Source organism: Trichechus manatus, unplaced genomic scaffold (genome assembly GCF_000243295.1).
Source record: "Trichechus manatus latirostris isolate Lorelei unplaced genomic scaffold, TriManLat1.0 scaffold00066, whole genome shotgun sequence".
In the NCBI taxonomy this organism is placed as follows: domain Eukaryota; kingdom Metazoa; phylum Chordata; class Mammalia; order Sirenia; family Trichechidae; genus Trichechus; species Trichechus manatus.
The window spans coordinates 727,237-744,537 of record NW_004444002.1 but is presented as its reverse complement, the minus strand read 5'-3'; the positions used below and the strand labels follow the sequence as shown (position 1 = coordinate 744,537).

The 17,301-nt window shown below is 44.4% G+C and overlaps 1 protein-coding gene across 1 annotated transcript; it reads left to right on the top strand.

The window, feature by feature from the left end:
- The first annotated feature begins 5,353 nt into the window (after positions 1 to 5,353).
- On the top strand, positions 5,354 to 16,701 carry LOC105756441 (cancer/testis antigen 47A-like). Its single transcript, XM_012556467.1, has 3 exons — positions 5,354 to 6,023; positions 6,875 to 7,031; positions 16,545 to 16,701. Exons 1-3 carry the CDS (start codon positions 5,354 to 5,356, stop codon positions 16,699 to 16,701), a joined length of 984 nt encoding a protein of 327 aa, XP_012411921.1.
- The last annotated feature ends 600 nt before the right edge of the window (positions 16,702 to 17,301 follow it).

Here is a 17,301-nt window from a genome sequence, read left to right as displayed (position 1 = left end):
CCCTGGATTGTAGCCGCACGGACTTTCAGTTGCAGGCAAGGCCTGTGTTTCTTAGTCACTCAAGCAAGTATACTGTTGAACCTGGTACACTGCTCTATATTATATATATATAGGTTATGTATATATAATGTAAAACCTAAGAAAAAGCCTAGTCCAGGTCACCCAGCAGTAGCCCCCTTCATCTCAGCCATAGCTCCTGAAGAGGTATGGGGTTCTCCCAGCATGTCTGATGAAAGCCACATAAAACTAGTTACATTTGACCAACCAGAAGCGACTGGTGTGAAGGACGAAGGCGGAGAAGGGGAAAGTGGCGCCACTGAAGGGTATGTTGAAGGGAGTAACTGTGTTGAAGACATTACCTGTGATGCTGAGGAGTAAGATAAATGCAGGCCAATAGGTGGCAGGAGACAGTGCCAGAAAGAATATGGCACTGAGGGACTGACCATCATCTTTCATTATCTACCCCCTCTAGGCTCTCTGTCTTAAGTGCTCAAGTTGAGGACACTTGAGCAACTTGGCCTCACTGATAATGATGAGGAAGATAAAGGCACCAACGCCAGGAAAGTAAAAGACCCTGCGGCCCTTGCTCAGGAGCCTGTGTTTTCTGTTAGGGAGGCTGTGCACAGGCAGCTGGAACTGCAACGAACGAAGGGGCCATCATGCTGACGGGAGGCAAATGGCTTGTGCTGATGAAGTTGCTCAAGACAGAAGTGGTGAAAGAACAGGCACAGCCCACTCAGGACGCAGTTATTTAAGGTGCTCAAAAACGTTCGGTTTGAAATTATGCAAATGAAAGCCAAAGTTTATAGACTTTATGATATGAGAATACAACATGCTTGTGTCTATCAACCTCCGTTGATCAATGAAATTTATGAGTCTACAGAAAGTGAGTACAAATGGCAATCAGTTGTTGAGGAGGCACTTTCTGAAAAAATGAAGAAGGCACAGCTTGAAGAGGAGACAAAGTCTGAAGTTATCCTAAAGTAAGTCCTCATTTGTGGTAAACAATCTCTGAGAATATGCAGATGCTCAGAAACATATTTCAAAAACACGATGAACCAATTTTAAAGCACCTGAAAGATAATCCAGCGTAAATTCTCAGAATCTGGTGACCCTAAGAGTTTACAAATAGAATTTCTTCTTGAACCCAATAAATATTTTTCAAATGAGGTGTTGTCTATAACATGTACATTTGGGTCAGGCCCAGATGATTCTGAGACCTACTTCTCAGAGCTTTGAGATTACAGGCTGCATAGGGTTCCAAATACATTGGAAGAAGAAGAATTTCACCCAGTAAACTGTTAAGTAGCAAAACAGCAAGAGAAGTGGAACTTCTAGAACAGTGTATAGAACTTCCAGTAACACTGTTTTCAATTAATTTTGTAATCCTGAAATGTCTGAGTTTAGAATGCTATATAAGAATGCCAGAGCTAAATTTGATAAATATTTTCAATTGGAGTGCCTTTTCCATGATCATATAATCCTGAAATCAGTATTATACTTCCCTGGAGAAACCTTTGATCATAGACAACAACTAAAAGTTTCCAAGTGCTAGTTATAAAGGAAGAAGTAGGTGAAGAAGACGATGATGTTGCAGAAGTAGAAGGAGAACCTTATGTATCATTGAATAATAGTCTAAACAGAACTATGAGTTGCTTACAGGCTCTTATTTTTTTTTCCTGGAAACTAAGTAAGTTCTGTACGGGTTTTTTAACCAGTGCTTTCTTCTTAGAATGTCAATGGGCACTTGTGTGCCGGATACAGTAGAAGCCACAGCATCCTACATACTCCCATAGATTGATTCTTGTGAAATAATTGTGTCATAGTTATAAGAATACAGCTGTAAAGTGTCAGAATACTTAACAGAGACCAAGAGTTGTTTAGAAAGCTTCCTGAGAAACCAACTGAAGTAGTTTTCAAGCCAGCTTGTACGACCTGTGCCTTCATTACTGTGTAGTAGAAATGTCGTCTCTTGTACTGACTAGTGAACTATGCACTTTTAACTTAACCATGTGTACGCTAGTAAAGGGTGTCCAGTAGGACCATATTTGATAACTATTAGCTTGTTTGAGAATTTTTGTACTCTTAAAAGAAACTTACGGTGCAAACAGTTTAATGGGCTCAGCTGCTAACCAAAAAGGTCAGAGATTTGAATCCACCCAGAGGCACCTCAGAAGAAAGGCCTGGTGATCTATCTCCAAAAAAATCAGCCATTGAAAACCCTATGGAGCACAGTTCTACTCTGACACACACGGGGTCACCATGAGTTGGAATCGACTTGACAGCAACTGGTCGGTTACTGGTTAGTCATAGTAAGGTGATTAATCACTAGGATAATAATAAAATCTTCATCTTATAATTTGTCATGAAGTATACTTAAACTGTTAACAAAGCAGCTTTTTATCACCCTACCTTCTAGGAATGGTATCTTTTCACCCTTTGGGGAAGCTTGTATGAAACTATTTCTTAGAAGCCTAAAATATTAAGGGTAAAAAAGTAGGGCTTTTCATTCTAATTCGAGCCCCTGCTGAGAATTTGCATTTCTAACAAGTTCCCAGGTGATGCTAATACTGCTGGTTAGGGACCAATTCTGAGAACCACTAGCAGAGCAGTGGGTCTCAAAATTTATTAGACGTAAGAATCACCTGCGGATCTTGTTAAACTGTAGATTCTAAGTCAGTATATCTGGGGTGGAAATGCAAATTCTCAGCATGTGCCTTGAACTGAAACAAATCAGTTCAAAGCCCTGGTAAAAAAAGACACTCTAGAACAGTAATGTGGTCCCCCATCGTGATGATCTAGGCCTGCCAGGAGGCCACATGGTGCAACTGACCCCAGGCCTGCATTTTGACTTAAAACAACAGGGAAAGAAGCTGAGTATCACCTAAGGTAGGATCTACATTCATTCACTGGCTTGAAAATGTTGCAGGTAAACTGACCAAGACAGCAAGGATTTGGCTGAGGTGGAGACTAAAACTTGCAGGGATCTGAGACACATACTTCTCTGAGGGGAAAGGTGTAAGACACAAAGCTAGTTGGCAAAGAATACAGACACTATGAGGCCATCTATATAAAGTTTTAAAACATGCACTTTGGGATATAAACATATTTAACAACACATGTGGTATTCCCACAAATGTAGGCAAAGTGAATGAGGAATTCCCTGATTTCCGCTTGGTGATAGCTTTCGCCAGTAAGGTCAGAGTCATAATAAAGTTACATGGCTCAGTCTTCAGCTGTAGTAAAAACCTCCCAGAAAACAAGGAGACAAATTCGGACTACTGGATTAAAGCTACTTTAAAAAGGTAAATGAAAACATTCAGAAGATCTCCAAAAAGAAGAAATACAAAATAAAATTTATCTCTGGATTAGAAAGGATTTTCAAACTTACAATGGAAAACTTAAAAACATAAAAAGAAATATTGTTAGATGTAGCAACATAAAAATGAAAATTTATGTACTTAAAAACATTAACCAATTTAGAAGGCAAAAGCCAAACTAGGAAAAATATTTGCAAGAAACGGTTAATATCCCAAATAGCATCCCATCTACCTATCTCAAATCTTGACTGATGGCATGGCATGAAATGAACTCAGCCAGAAAGAAAGCATGTAACTCCATGTACCCTGAAACAACTAATTCCTCCAGAACCAAATTATAGGGGTTACTCTGAAGGCCTGAGAGACTACACAATAGTTTCTCTCCAAAAATTCAATAACAGGGAAAATTATTGATGTAATAATACCTCATATCTGTATAGCATTTAACAGTATGAAAAGGGTTTTCACCCTTATTATCTTATTAAGGAGCCCTGGTGGCACAGTGGTTAAAGCGCTCAACTACTAACAGAAAGGTCAGTGGTTCGAAACCAGCAGCAGCTCTGTAGGAGGTGTGGCAGTCTGCTTCTATAGAGATTTAGAGCCTAGGAAACCCTACGGGGTCATTATGAGTTGGAATTGACTCAACAGTAGTGGGTTTTAGCTTATTAAATTCGCAGAGCAACCTTGTGAGGTAGCTAGATCACCTCAGGGGGCAAATGCTAAAAACAACTCTAGACCTCAGATTGGGTTCTGCCTCAGTTTTGCTCTTTACAATGAAGATTTTGAGATTTTGGGGATTTTCTACATTCCCTTCCAGATTTAAACCAATAATTGATGACAACACCATACTCTCTTCTTGAGGAGGCCCAGAGGATGAAAACACTGAAATTTGGTTTGGTTGACAAAAAGAAACAAAAAGGCCTACTCACCTTAATGGGATTTATCAATGTTATTTTTCCTAAATGTAATATAAGAAATATAAGTCATTTGCTATATTTTTAAAATTATTTTTAGTGTTACAGAACATTTTTTTACAGAATAAGCATAAAATAGCAGTTGATTTCTTAATAATTTTCAGAATTATTTACACTTGTGGTTTTGACTAAGTAGGTCTTGAAATCAACAAGAAATCTTGGATTGTTGCCTCGGAAACATCCTAGAAAACCTACCCTTTTAATGCCCCTCGTGCTTAGCTCTTATGAGATGACCTGGTCCTTTAAAATAAGTACGTCTTTATCATTCTTTGGAGGTTTGAAGTCAAATTGGCAGGGTTCATTTATCATCTTCCAGCTTTTGTCATTTACCACTTCAACATTCAGTTCTGACAGCTTCCATTTCAACTTTATGCATTGTTTTCTAAGTAGCTTGAATCATGTTAAATAGTCCAATTTTCTCCTGTCTTTTGGGAGGTTTTTACTACTGCTGAGAACTAAGCTATGCAACTGTTTTATGACTCTGTCCCTACAGGCATGAGCCATCACCAGGTGGAAATTGGGGATCTCACAATTCACATGCCCTCAAGGTGCCAGTATAGTTTTGCAGACAATCATAAAATTAAAGAGCAGGACTTGTGTGGGCGGAAAGGATAACCCAAGACCCTGAGGCCTCAAGGATAATGAGCTAGTGTAGACGGGAGCCTTGATCATTCATTGGGCCCAGGGCATGTCAATCTTTGATTCTCAGCAAATGAGCTTAGAGCTTGCAACAAGGGATGGGCTTGGCTGGCCCTTCATGGCCCTGCCTGGTGTCACTTGCCAAGCAGTCTCTTTCCCCTCTTGCCTACCGCCGGCTCAAGGGCAGCCTTGGTGGCGGCTCCTGAGGTCAGCCTCCTGCCTTTTCCGTCGCCGCCAGGGCCTCCTCAGGTGCCCACACAGACTGTCTCCTCAGGGGTGGCCGCCTCCACTGCCCCGTTCTCCTCTCCTCAGCCACCACTGTGGACGACCTCCCTTCAGGAGCAGCCACCTCGGTGGCCGCCATCTTCGCCGTCGTCGCCACAACCCAGTCGCCACCCAGCTGAGGTACTGCCTAGTGCGATGTCCGCCACCAAGGAGGAAGACCTGGCCCCAGGTGGCCAGGACAGCACGGTGGGTGCGGTGGGAGCTGGCAGCGGGGTGGTCAGCGACCCTGGGCCCGTCAAGGGCGTGGGGGTGCCTGCTGCCGGGGAGGCGGGGACGGGCGCCCCTCAAGCTGAGCAAGAGCAGGGCCTGCCAAGGGCCAGCACCCCTCGAGCCAAGCAGCAGCAGGGGGGCACCCCTCGGGCAGAGCAGGAGCAGGCCAGGCCAGAGGGGGCCCTCGCCGGGGCCCAGGCGGGCGCGAGCGCCGAGGAGGACTCGGACATCGGGCCGGCAGACGAGGATGAGGAGGGCCACGAGGGTGGCCAGGGCCAGATGGTGGACGCGCACCAGTTCCCCATGACGGGCTTCCGCGGGGTGTTCCTGGACCTGATCTACTTGCTGCTGCGCCACATCTCCTACAACGACCACGTCCTCATCCGGTCCCGCGGCGGCGGGCGCGTGGTGCGCCACCGCCCTCCCCACCACTCCTGCCCGCTGCCCCCCGCGCTGCCACCGCCTGCCCACGGGGGCGCCATGGCAGCCGGGGAGCCCCTGGACCAGGCTGCAGCCCCGGAGCCCACGGAGCCCCCGGACGAGGCCGCAGCCCCGGAACCTGGGGAGTCGGCAGACGAGGCTGCGGCTCCACAGGGTGAGGATGGGTGATGGGGCTGCAGAGCTGTGAGCCGCTGATCAGGAGGCCCAGGAGGGGCTGTGAGCACTGGGGCCTGCGACCAGGTGGAGGCCGCGTCCTTCACGCTCTCTGCAGCATCTCGGCACGTGTACTGGTGGCACCACAGGGTCACCTGCTGCCCGTGGCAGCGCTTCCCTTGGGTGGGGAATGCTGGGGTGGCGCCTCAACCCAAGTCAGGCCAAAAGTGCCCAAATAGAAGCCCAGTCCTACAGCGACCTTTACATAAAGTCCTCCACCAGTTCTTACACGAGATCTGAGGTTATCGGTGCCATTTATGAAAGGAATGTCAGTGGGAGGTAGGTGTGCAGGAGGGAGCTTGGGAAGAAGTGGCAGGAAAGCCTGAAGGAAAAGCGGAAACACGTGGTATACCTCATTTTTGGTGGAGGGCTTTTAAAAATAGATTTTTAGGAAGTAGATCCCCCAAAATGATGAACTGATATGAGAGCACTTGTTAAAAATTAAATATTCAGGGGGTTGAGGAACTATGACCTTCACCATAGAAGTGGTCTTTGAGGCAAATGAATACTTTCCCAACAAAATCTGACCAAAACATACAAAATGCAGTCAGACCCCAATAGTTCTGATCCTTTCTTCTCCAAAGGGCCAGAAATACTCAGCAGCATAGGGTGTGAAATTTTCTGGAAAGAAGGAAATAATGTCACTGTGAAAACTATCAAGCAGCAGAAATGTGTAAGGGCCATGGAAGTGCTGTGTCAACCAGTAGAAAGGTGATGTCACTACTGGTTATGAATTGGAATATTTTTTCTATGAATACCTGGTTCCAAAATCTATACTATTTTTCACTAAAGAAGCGACTCAGTATCAGCATGAAAACTCTGACGAAGGGGCCCAAAAAGCAGGAGGTGAGGAAGAGAAAGAAGCAGAGGAGGAAAAGGAGAACAAAAATGAAGAACAAGAACCCAAAAAGGATCTGGACCCAGCAGAAGGAAGGCCCGGCCAATACAGGTATCTGTGGTAGCTTTAAGGAGCCCTCGTGGCGCAGTGGTTAAGCGCTCGGCTGCTAACTGAAAGGTTGGCGGTTCAAACCCACCAGCCGCTCCACAGGCACACGATGTGCCCATCTGCTTCCGTAAAGATTACAGCCTATGGGGCAGTTCTACTCTGCTGTAGGGTCGCTGTGAGTCGGAATCAACTCGCCGACAGTGGGTTTGTGTGGGTTTATAGTAGCTTTGAATCCAGGTAGCCTTGAATATCACCCAACCATTCCTGGTATTTACTGGTTACTGAGACCTTTATTTTTTAATTCTCCCAGTAAATTAAATAAAAAGTTTGTTTAAAATAAGTTTTAAAATTCAGTTTAACTTACTTAGAATGTTAATAGAATACTCATGTCCCTAATAATATAAAATGTACTATGTCTGAAATATGCTTCATGGCTACTTGTTTGTCCTTGTGATGTCCTTTGTCCGCCACCTGTGAGACTACTAACAGGTGGTAAATGTATCAGCTCTAGTAATGGAGACCACTTTTGTTTAGAAAACGGTTATCAGAAGAAGCAGCTAAAGCAGCTGGGCCATGCGTTACCTGGGCCTTCGTCTCTTGGCCATGGAAATGCAGTCTCCTATACTAACTAGGGAGCCTTGGTGGTGCAGTGGTTAAGCGCTCAGCTGCTAACCAAAAGGTCGGCAGTTCAAATCCGCCAGCCGCTCCTTGGAAATCCTATGGGGCAGTTCTGCCCTGCCCTATAGGGTCGCTGTGAGTCGGAACTGACTCGATGGCACCTAAAAACAGCAGCAACAACAACATACTAACTAGTGGAGCCCTGGTAGCGTAGTGGTTAAGAGCTCGGCTACTAACCAAAAGATTGGCACTTGGAATCCACCAGGTGCTCCTTGGAAACCCTAGGGGGCAGTTCTACTCTGTCCTCTAGCGGCGCTATGAGTTGGAATCGACTCGACCGCAATGATTTGGGTATACTAACAAGGAGACGGTGCCTTTTAGAAGGTGACTAACAAATAGCAAAAAGTTAAAAATTTTAAGTAGGACCACATTTAATGATTAATATCTAAATATTTGTTCAGTTTTAGATTTTCATGTTTTATGTGACAGTCAAAAGGAAAGAGTCATAGTACGATTATTGTTTATCGCTGAATTGGTCATTAAATCTTAAGGGATGTCTTTGTGTATATTTAAATGATTAACATTTTTCTTTCTTTTTGCATTTTCACAGCTGTGGGTTTCATAATAAGAGCCTCTTTCCCATACAATAGTTGTGGGAACTGGGGGTCTCGGAGGGTGAGGGAGTATCGTTGGTAGAACCAGCACAGGTTTTTAAGGAGAGGTTTATTTCTATCCCAGAATGGTCTCTCAAGAAAAAAGCAAGCAACAACAACAAAACAAGCATTTATGGTGTTGGGCAAGAGAGAGATGAGGCTGGTATATGATGGTGACTGAAGCCATGGGATGCACAAGCACCCTGATACCCAAGGGTGCAAGTTACAAGAGGAAAGGGTGTTCGTCTTCTCTCCTTGTTGAGATACAGCACACAGATGCAGCAGACATGCATAGGGCTGTTTTCTTAGATATAGGAAGTCACAGGTGCTAGTTAATGTTGTATAATTGTTAATTTTCTTTCATTTTATCCTGCAGTTGATACGAATAGAAATCAAAGGACGAAGAAGCTTGAATCCATTCTTCACTGTTTTTAAGTTTTTTTCATTTTCCTGAAGCCCAAGGGAATTTTATCAACACTGATTTTAATACAAAGTTCATCACCCCGAAAGTGATATCCAGTGACATCTGACTTTTCTCTTACCTTTACAGATATGTTTGGCAGCATTTGTTCAAGTTTAAAATAAAGGTTTGTTTTAAAGGAATAAGCTGAAATATGAGCAGTTTTTTGTTTTAGATAAATAATCCTGACTCAAATCTCTTTTACCTCTCTTTTCTTTGGCCCACCTTATCTTCATTGAAAAAGACACTTTCTACCATTTCGCAAGCCTCTTTTAAATTATTTTATTTCAGCCCCAAATAAATTAAAATGTCAAGTTTAAAACAATCTTTGTAAAGAGAGATGGAGTTCTAGCCTTTAGATCTGTGCTGTCCATGTGTGGCTACTGAGCACTTGAAATGTGACTAGTTCCATTTGAGATGTATTATAAGTGTAAAAAAAAACTCACAATTTTTATCCTGATTATATGTTGAAATAACTTATTGAGTTACAGAAAATATAGTATAAAATTAATTTTACCAGTCTCTTTTTACGTTTTTAATGTGGCTACTAGAAAATTTTAAATTATACATGTGATTCACATTATATGTGTATTGGACAGTGCTGCTCTAGAGCGTGTTTGGAAGGAAATCTTATGGATGACCTAGCTTGCCTGCAGGCCATATGGTGCTGTTGAGCCTGGACCTAGGCTTTGAGTTGGAGTAGTGGTTCTCAAAGTGTGGTCCTCAAAATAGCAACAATCAGCATTACCTGGGAACTTGTTAGAAATGTACATTTTCAGGCTCCACCCAAGACCCACTGAATCAGAAACTCTGGGGTAGGGTCCAGCAATCTGTTTTAAGAAGCCCTTCAGGGGATCCAAGAAGCCCTGGTGGTACAGTGGTTAAGCACTAGGCTGCTAACTGAACGGCTGGTGGTTGAGACCCACCAGCCGCTCCACAGGAGAAAGATGTAGCAGTCTACCTCCATAAAGATTACAGCCTTGGAAACCCTATGGAGCAGTTCTACTCCGTCCTCTATAGGGTCACTATAAGTAGAAATTGACTCTGAGGGCAACGGGTTTCAGGGGTTTCTGATGTGCAAGGTTTGAGAACCAGTGCAAGGTTTGAGAACCACTGGTTTAGAAGAACAGACCAAGAAGCTGAGACTCACCTATGGTAGGACCAGCCTTGATTCACTGGCTTGGCACTGTTGAAGATAAACAGGACTGCAAAGGCTGGACTGGGGAGGCGACCACAACTCACAGGGGGCTGAGACCCTGAGGGCAAAGACTGGGTTATGGCAGCAGAAAAATGCAAAAGGGGAAAAGCTGGCTCCAGAAGGATACAAACATTATGATACCATGTATCTGAAGTCTAAAACAAATGATCACCATCTGTTGACTGTGGATACATATATAGAGTAAAAAGCATGCCTATGAGAGATGCATACAAATGTAGCGTGCATAACAGCATGTGTGGGAAAAATATAAATACCTTATTTAGGATCGTGGCTACCTCTTGGAGAAAGAGAAGGGGTGCACAGTGGGCTTCAACTGTATTTGTAAGGTTGTATTTCTTAAGCTGGATGGTAGGTACATGGATGTTTCTAAGAGTATTCTCTGTAACTTTGTGTAGGTCTGAAATATCTCCCAAAAAGAAGTGAGAAAAGTAGAGGGAGAGAATGGACTCTGGAATTTGTTTAAGAAAGAAAAAAAAAAGGTGAAGTTGTAGTTGACCAGAGTAGAGGATCAGAGAAGAGGAAGGGCCCAGGGGTTTGAGGCTACACAGCCTCATTGCCACATTTAGTTAACGCTTCCTAGGTGCTCTCAGTAGCATTAATATTTTCTTCTCTCATATTCTCTGGTAGCACATCCCATATTCTAATTTATATTAGCATTATATATATATATATGTATCTACTCACCCCCACCCCACCCCTTAGATTATGAACTTCTGAGTGGGTGGAACCTTAAAGGGTTTTATTTATCTTTCTCAAAGCCCTAGGCACTGAGTTTTCCACTTAGTATGTGCTCAATTAACGTCTATAAAAAGAAAAATATAAGCTTCTTCAGTCCCTCCACCTATCCCCCCCTGCTTTTTTGTCACCAGTGTTGACAATTTAAAGTGTATTAGTATTTCTTATGGCTAGAACCACATGCCACCACGTATCTGTCACTTAGTCATACTGTGGTGGCTTGCGTGTTGCTGTGGTACTGGAAACTTTGCCACCAATATTTCAAATACCAGCAGGGTCACCCTTGGTGGACAGGTTTCAGTGATGCTTCCAGACTAAGACAGACTAGGAAGAAGGACCTGGCTGTCTACTTCTGAAAAAATTGGTAAAAGAGCTAAGCAGAAGATTTCAAAGGATGGCTCAAGAAGACAAAGTAAGATATTATAATTAAATGTGCAAACACCTGGAGTTAGAAAACCAAAAGGGAAGAGCATGCTCAGCATTTCTCAAGATGAAAGAACTGAAGAAAAGAATTCAAGCCTCAAGTTGCAATTTTGAAGGATTCCATGGGCAAAACATTGAAAGACGGAGGAAGCATCAAAAGCAGATGTAGTCACTGTACCAAAAAGAACTGGTTGACGTTCAACCATTCAGGACATAGCATATGATCAAGAACCGATGGTAATGAAAGGCACTGGCGGCACTGGCGAAAAATAAGGCTCCAGGAATTGATGGAATACCAATTAAGATGTTTCAACAAATGGATGCAGCACTGGAGGTGCTCACTCGTCTATGCCAAGAAATTTGGAAGACAGCTACCTGGCCAACTGACTAGAAGAGATCCATATTTGTGCCCATTCCAAAGAAAGGTGATTCAACAGAATGTAGAAATTATCAAACAATATCATTAATGTCACATGCAAGTAAAATTTTGCTGAAGATCATTCAAAAGCAGTTGCAGCAATACATCAACAGGGAACTTCAAGAAATTCAAGTCAGATTCAGAAGAGGACGTGGAATAAGGGATATCATTGCTGATGTCAGATGGATCTTGGCTGAAAGCAGAAAATACCAGAAAGATGTTTACCTGTGTTTTATTGACTGTGTGGATCATAACAAATTATGGATAACATTGTGAAGAATGGGAATGCCACGAGGAACCTGTAAGAAGACAAAGAGGCAGTTGTCTGAACAGAACAAGGGGATACTGCCTGGTTTAAAGTCAGGAAAGCTGTGTGTTAGGGTTGTATCTTTTCACCATACTTATTCAATCTGTATGCTGAGCAAATAACTTGAGATGTTGGACTTTATGAAGAATGGGGCATCAGGATTGAAGGAGGACTCATTAACAACCTGCATCATGCAGATGACACAACCTTGCTTGCTGAACACAAAGAGGACTTGAAGCACTTACTGACGAAGATCAAAGACCACAGCCTTTAGTATGGATTACACCTCAATGTAAAGAAAGCAAAAATCCTCACAACTGGACCAATAAGCAACATCATGATAAAAGGAGAAAAGATTGAAGTTGTCAAGGATTTCATTTTACTTGGATACACAATCAATGCCCATGGAAGCAGCAGTCAAGAAATCAGACAACGCGTTGCGTTGAGCAAATCTGCTGCAAAAGACTTCTTTAAAGTGTTAAAAAGCAAAGATGTCACTTTGAGGACTAAGGTGAGCCTGACCCAAGCCATGCTATTTTCAATCACCTCATATGCATGCAAAAGCTGGAAAATGAATAAGGAAGACTGAAGAATTGAGCCTTTGAATCATGGTGTTGGCAAAGAATATTGAATATAGCATGGACTGCCAGAAGAATGAACAAGTCTGTCTTGGAAGAAATACAGCCAGAGTGCTCCTTAGAAGCAAGGATGGCGAGACTTTGTCTCCGGTACTTTGGACGTGTTATCAGGAGGGTTCAGTCCCTGGAGAAGGACATCATGCTTTGTAAAGTAGAGGGTGATCAAAAACGAGGAAGACCCTCAATGAGATGGATTGACACAGTGGCTGCAAAAAAACAAGGCTCCAGGAATTGACGGAATACCAGTTGAGATGTTTCAACAAACAGATGCAGCACTGGAAGTGCTCACTCGTCTATGCCAAGAAATTTGGAAGACAGCTACCTGACCAACCGAATGAAGAGATCCATATTTATGCCTATTCCAAAGAAAGGTGATCCAACGATGCAGAAATTAATCGAACAATATCATTAATTTCACATACAAGTAAAATTTTGCTGAAGATCGTTCAAAAGCGATTGCAGCAATACACCAACAGGGAACTGCCAGAAATTCAAGCTGGGTTCGAAGAGGATGTGGAACAAGGGATATCATTGCTGATGTCAGATGGACCCTGGCTGAAAGCAGAGGATACCAGAAAGATGTTTACCTGTGTTTTATTGACTATGCAAAGGTATTCGACTGTGTGGATCATAATAAATTATGGATAACATTGCAAGGAATGGGAATTATGCAGATGATAAAACCTTGCTTGCTGAAACTGAAGAGGACTTGAAGCACCTACTGATGAAGATCAAAGACTACAGCCTTCAGTATGGATTATGCCTCAACATAAAGAAAACAAAAATCCTCACAACTGGACCAGTGAGCATCATCATGATAAACGGAGAAAAGATTGAAGGTGTCAAGGATTTCATTTTACTTGGATCCACAATCAACACCCATGGAAGCAGCAGTCAAGAAATCAGACGACGCACTGCATTGGGCAAATCTGAGGCAAAAGACCTCTTTAAAGTGTTAAAAAGCAAAGGTGTCTCTTTAAGGACTAAGGTGGGCCTGACCCAAGCCATGGTATTTTCAATCACCTCATCTACAAGCAAAAGCTGGACAATGAATAAGGAAGATGGAAGAAGGATTGATACCTTCGAATCAGTTGGAGAAGAATATTGAAAATACCATGGACTGCCAGAAGAAGGAACAAGTCTGTCTTGGAAGAAATACAGCCAGAGTGCTCCTTGGAAGTGAGGATGGTGAGACTTCGTCTTACATAGTTTGGACATGTTTTCAGGAGGGATCAGTCCCTGGAGAAGGACATCATCCTTGGTAAAGTAGAAGGTCAGAGAAAAAGAGGAAGACCCTCAGTGAGATGAATGGACACAGTGGCTGTGACCGTGGGCTCAAACATAGCAAAGATCGTGAGGATGGCACAGGACCAGGCAGTGTTTCGTTCTGTTGTACATAGGGTTGCTATGAGTCGGAACTGACTTGACGGCACTTAACAACAGAACCACATGGTGAGACAGAAGGCACAGAGCCCCTTGTCACCATTACTTGAACTGAAAGGCCAGGCAAAGTAGTATGATTTGAGGGGCTTCAAATTGGTCATGATTTTGTTAGTGTTTATACCGTACTAGTTGCTAATATAGTATCGCTCTTAGACCCAGGCAAGAGGGGCCTCTGTCCTGAGCTTCACAATTTAGAGGCCCCACTTTGGCCCTCTTTTAGCCACACCCGTCCCCACAAGGCCAGGAGCCCAGTCCATGAGAACAAGGGAATATGCCCCCTTTAGATTATGCTCTAGGTACCTAAACCAAAAAACCAAACCCATTGCCGTCAAGTCGATTCTGACTCATATCGACCCTATAGGACAGGGTAGAACTGCCCCATAGGGTTTGCAAGGAGCAGCTGGTGGATTTGAACTGCTGCCCTTTTGGTTAGCAACTGTAGCTCCTAACCAATGCACCAGGGCTCCTCTAGGTACTTTGGACTCCTCTCCCTGCCTGAAAGATCCCAAGCCTGCTTACAAGGGCTGCATGCTCGTCTTCCTGGGTCTGGCCTTTAGAGGGCTGACTGCACTGCTGGAGTATGCACCCCTAGGCCTGAGGAGTGGCCAATGGGTGGCAGTATTCTAGGAACAGGGGATTGGGCCTAGGCTGGGGCTAGGCCAGGGGTGGATGCATAAAGAGGGTGGAGGGAAGCAGCTCTTCCTCTTCACTGGAGCAGGACTTAGAGGAGTACAAGAATTATAAATCCCAGCCTGGCCTTTCAGGTCGTTATGGAGGTACATTCGTCATGGAAGGAGATATCCCTTACTTTATTTAATGGTTTATCGGTTGATTTAAATATTTCAAATATTTAGGCATATGACATGTGAGCTCCTAACTGAAACTCTTGGCCTGAACCCTGCAAGTGTTAGAATGTTATATGCAGCCAGGTTAAATTTCTGGTCTATCACACCCTCCCCTTCGTCACTCCGTGTTACATTTTGTTATCGGAGCCCAGTGTGGCACCTGGCTTCTGAAAATGGCTGGTTCCAGTGGCCCATCTTGTTCTAGGGCTTGGACCTAGTCTCTGGGCCAGGCTGGGGTACAACCACCAGCCATCTTGCCCTCTCTGCTCACCCCAACTGCAACCCCCCCACCACTGGTCTCTTTCTTTGCTCCCAGATATTTATACGCATAAAAACCTCCTCTTCAATACCACGCCTCCCCATACAAACACCCACCTGGAGGCCATCAGCTTGATAAAGCACACCTGTGTGGAGGCCAGTTAGGGTCAGCACAACTCCTCTTAAGAACATTCTGCTTCTCCGACAACCCTCAGGACTGAGTTAGCAATAGTCTATTTGATTTCCCTCCCAATGTCACAGACTGAGACAGGCTACGGAAAAGATTTTATTGTGTTTATTTGTTTTGCATACAGCAAAAATCACAGAAGCTACAAAGAAGCTGAAAACTAGTCAGAATGTGCCTCTAGGCATTAAAAAAAAAAAACCTCTTCATTTTAAAACAGTTTTGTTGTTACTATGGGAAAAAAAATTGTCACTTCTGGGTCTCCTAACAAAATGAATTAGGTTTACAGTCCAGGCAGCCGAAGAGAGTTCTCCTTTAGTGTTTGGTGTGTCTGGGGGATGGAATAAAGGGGAAGGAGATGGACAGGCAGAGTTAACTAACTTCTGGTGAACCTGGATCAACATTTAGGGTGGTTTGCCTCATGGAGATCCAGCCAAGTAACAAACCAACTCTGTGGTGAAAGTGCTATGTCTTTACTACTTTGCCTATGAGTTTTTCATATAGGTGGTGCTACAAAAGAAAAAACTTCAGGACAGGATGGGAAGGGAGGAGTCAATACTTGCTGGCCTGCTTGCCCCCTCCCCTCACAGCTGACCATCACTCTCCTCCTGACTCTTCCTCTCCCACTCTCCCTTTTCTGGCTTCCCTCTTTCTGGGGCTGGGGTGCAGGGACGGATTACCCAATAAGAAAGGCAGGCACGGGCTTGCTTGCTTGTGCTTACTTACTAACTTGTAGTGCACAATTTCACCTGTTTTTCACTACATCAAAGATGTGTTTGGAGGGAGCAGATACAGAAAGGAAGGCTTCCTGGAGGTGGTGAGTTTTGAGCCAGTTGTAAAGGAGCGCTTTGGCTTGGTATTCCAGGAGTGTTCCCTGCCATCCCAAGGTAAAATGGTAACCTCCTCAGGTTGTTGTGGACTCGGGTCCTTCCCCTCCCTCCCCTGACCCTGGTGACGGGCACTCCCACCCATCAGAGATAGGGAGTGTGGGCTCTTGGATGGGTTTGCATCCCCACGCACGCAGGTCCAAGCAGACGACAGAGGCCATGGAGACAGTCCCATGGACTTTGAGGTCACATACTTACAGTGAGGAGAGCCCCAGTGTGGGACTGGAGAAGACCCCCCCTCCTCGGTTTTGCTTCAGGTATTTCCTGAGGGCACACCTGCTCAGCCTTTTCCTTTCTCCTCTGTTTGCTGGTGTCAACCAGGTCCCCCTCCCAGGGACTTGCAGCCAACTCCCGCCACCAGGGGAGCTGGCTGCTGCCATGGCCAGAGAGCCATTTCCTCTGGGGTCCTCTCCACTCCCTGTCAACAGCTTCCTCCACAGCCAGCCCAATGCCCACTCCATCTCCCAGCACAAAAAACAGGCTCCAGGTGCACACTTCTGTGCCAGAGGCTTCATGATGGCAGCAGTCCTCATGTCGTGTTTCAGCCCCGCTGACAAGTGGAGGACGCAACTGGAGACGAGATGATTGAGTAAGAACTAGGGTCTTGGCAAATATGGCAGAACACCGACACTGTATGTAGCTGGGAGGGGCCGGCTGCCAGAGGTCTTGTTCAAACCCCCAGAAGGGCACAGGAATGATGGGGTGGGAAAGGCACTGGGAAGGAGACCGTGGACAGTTCTGCCATCTTGGTTTCATGTGTCAAATGGGCAGCAGGTACAAATGAGTGTTCCAAGGGGACACAGCAGTGGTACAGGAAGAGGCACCCAATAAGTTTGTTAAAGGAATAAGTACATGATCTGATGAATAAAGTTCACCAGTTTGGGTAGGAAGTGAGGGCACTGAGCCAGACAAGTGGTAAGGAAATGGTGGTGGAAAGAATATGTGTTTGTTACGGAGGCAGAAGACCTACTTTTCAGTACAAAGGGCACACCCCTTAGTGTAGCATTCACAGCCGCAATCTGCTTTCCAGGACCGTCTGTCCCTCTGCCCTTCGCTCCAGCCATTTCATTCCCAGATAGGTGCATGCGTCTAAAGATAAGTTGCCCTAAAGGAATTCCTCATTTTTTGTTAAAAACTTCTTATGCAGATGCTCAGGAACGTATTTCAGAAACATAATGAACCAAT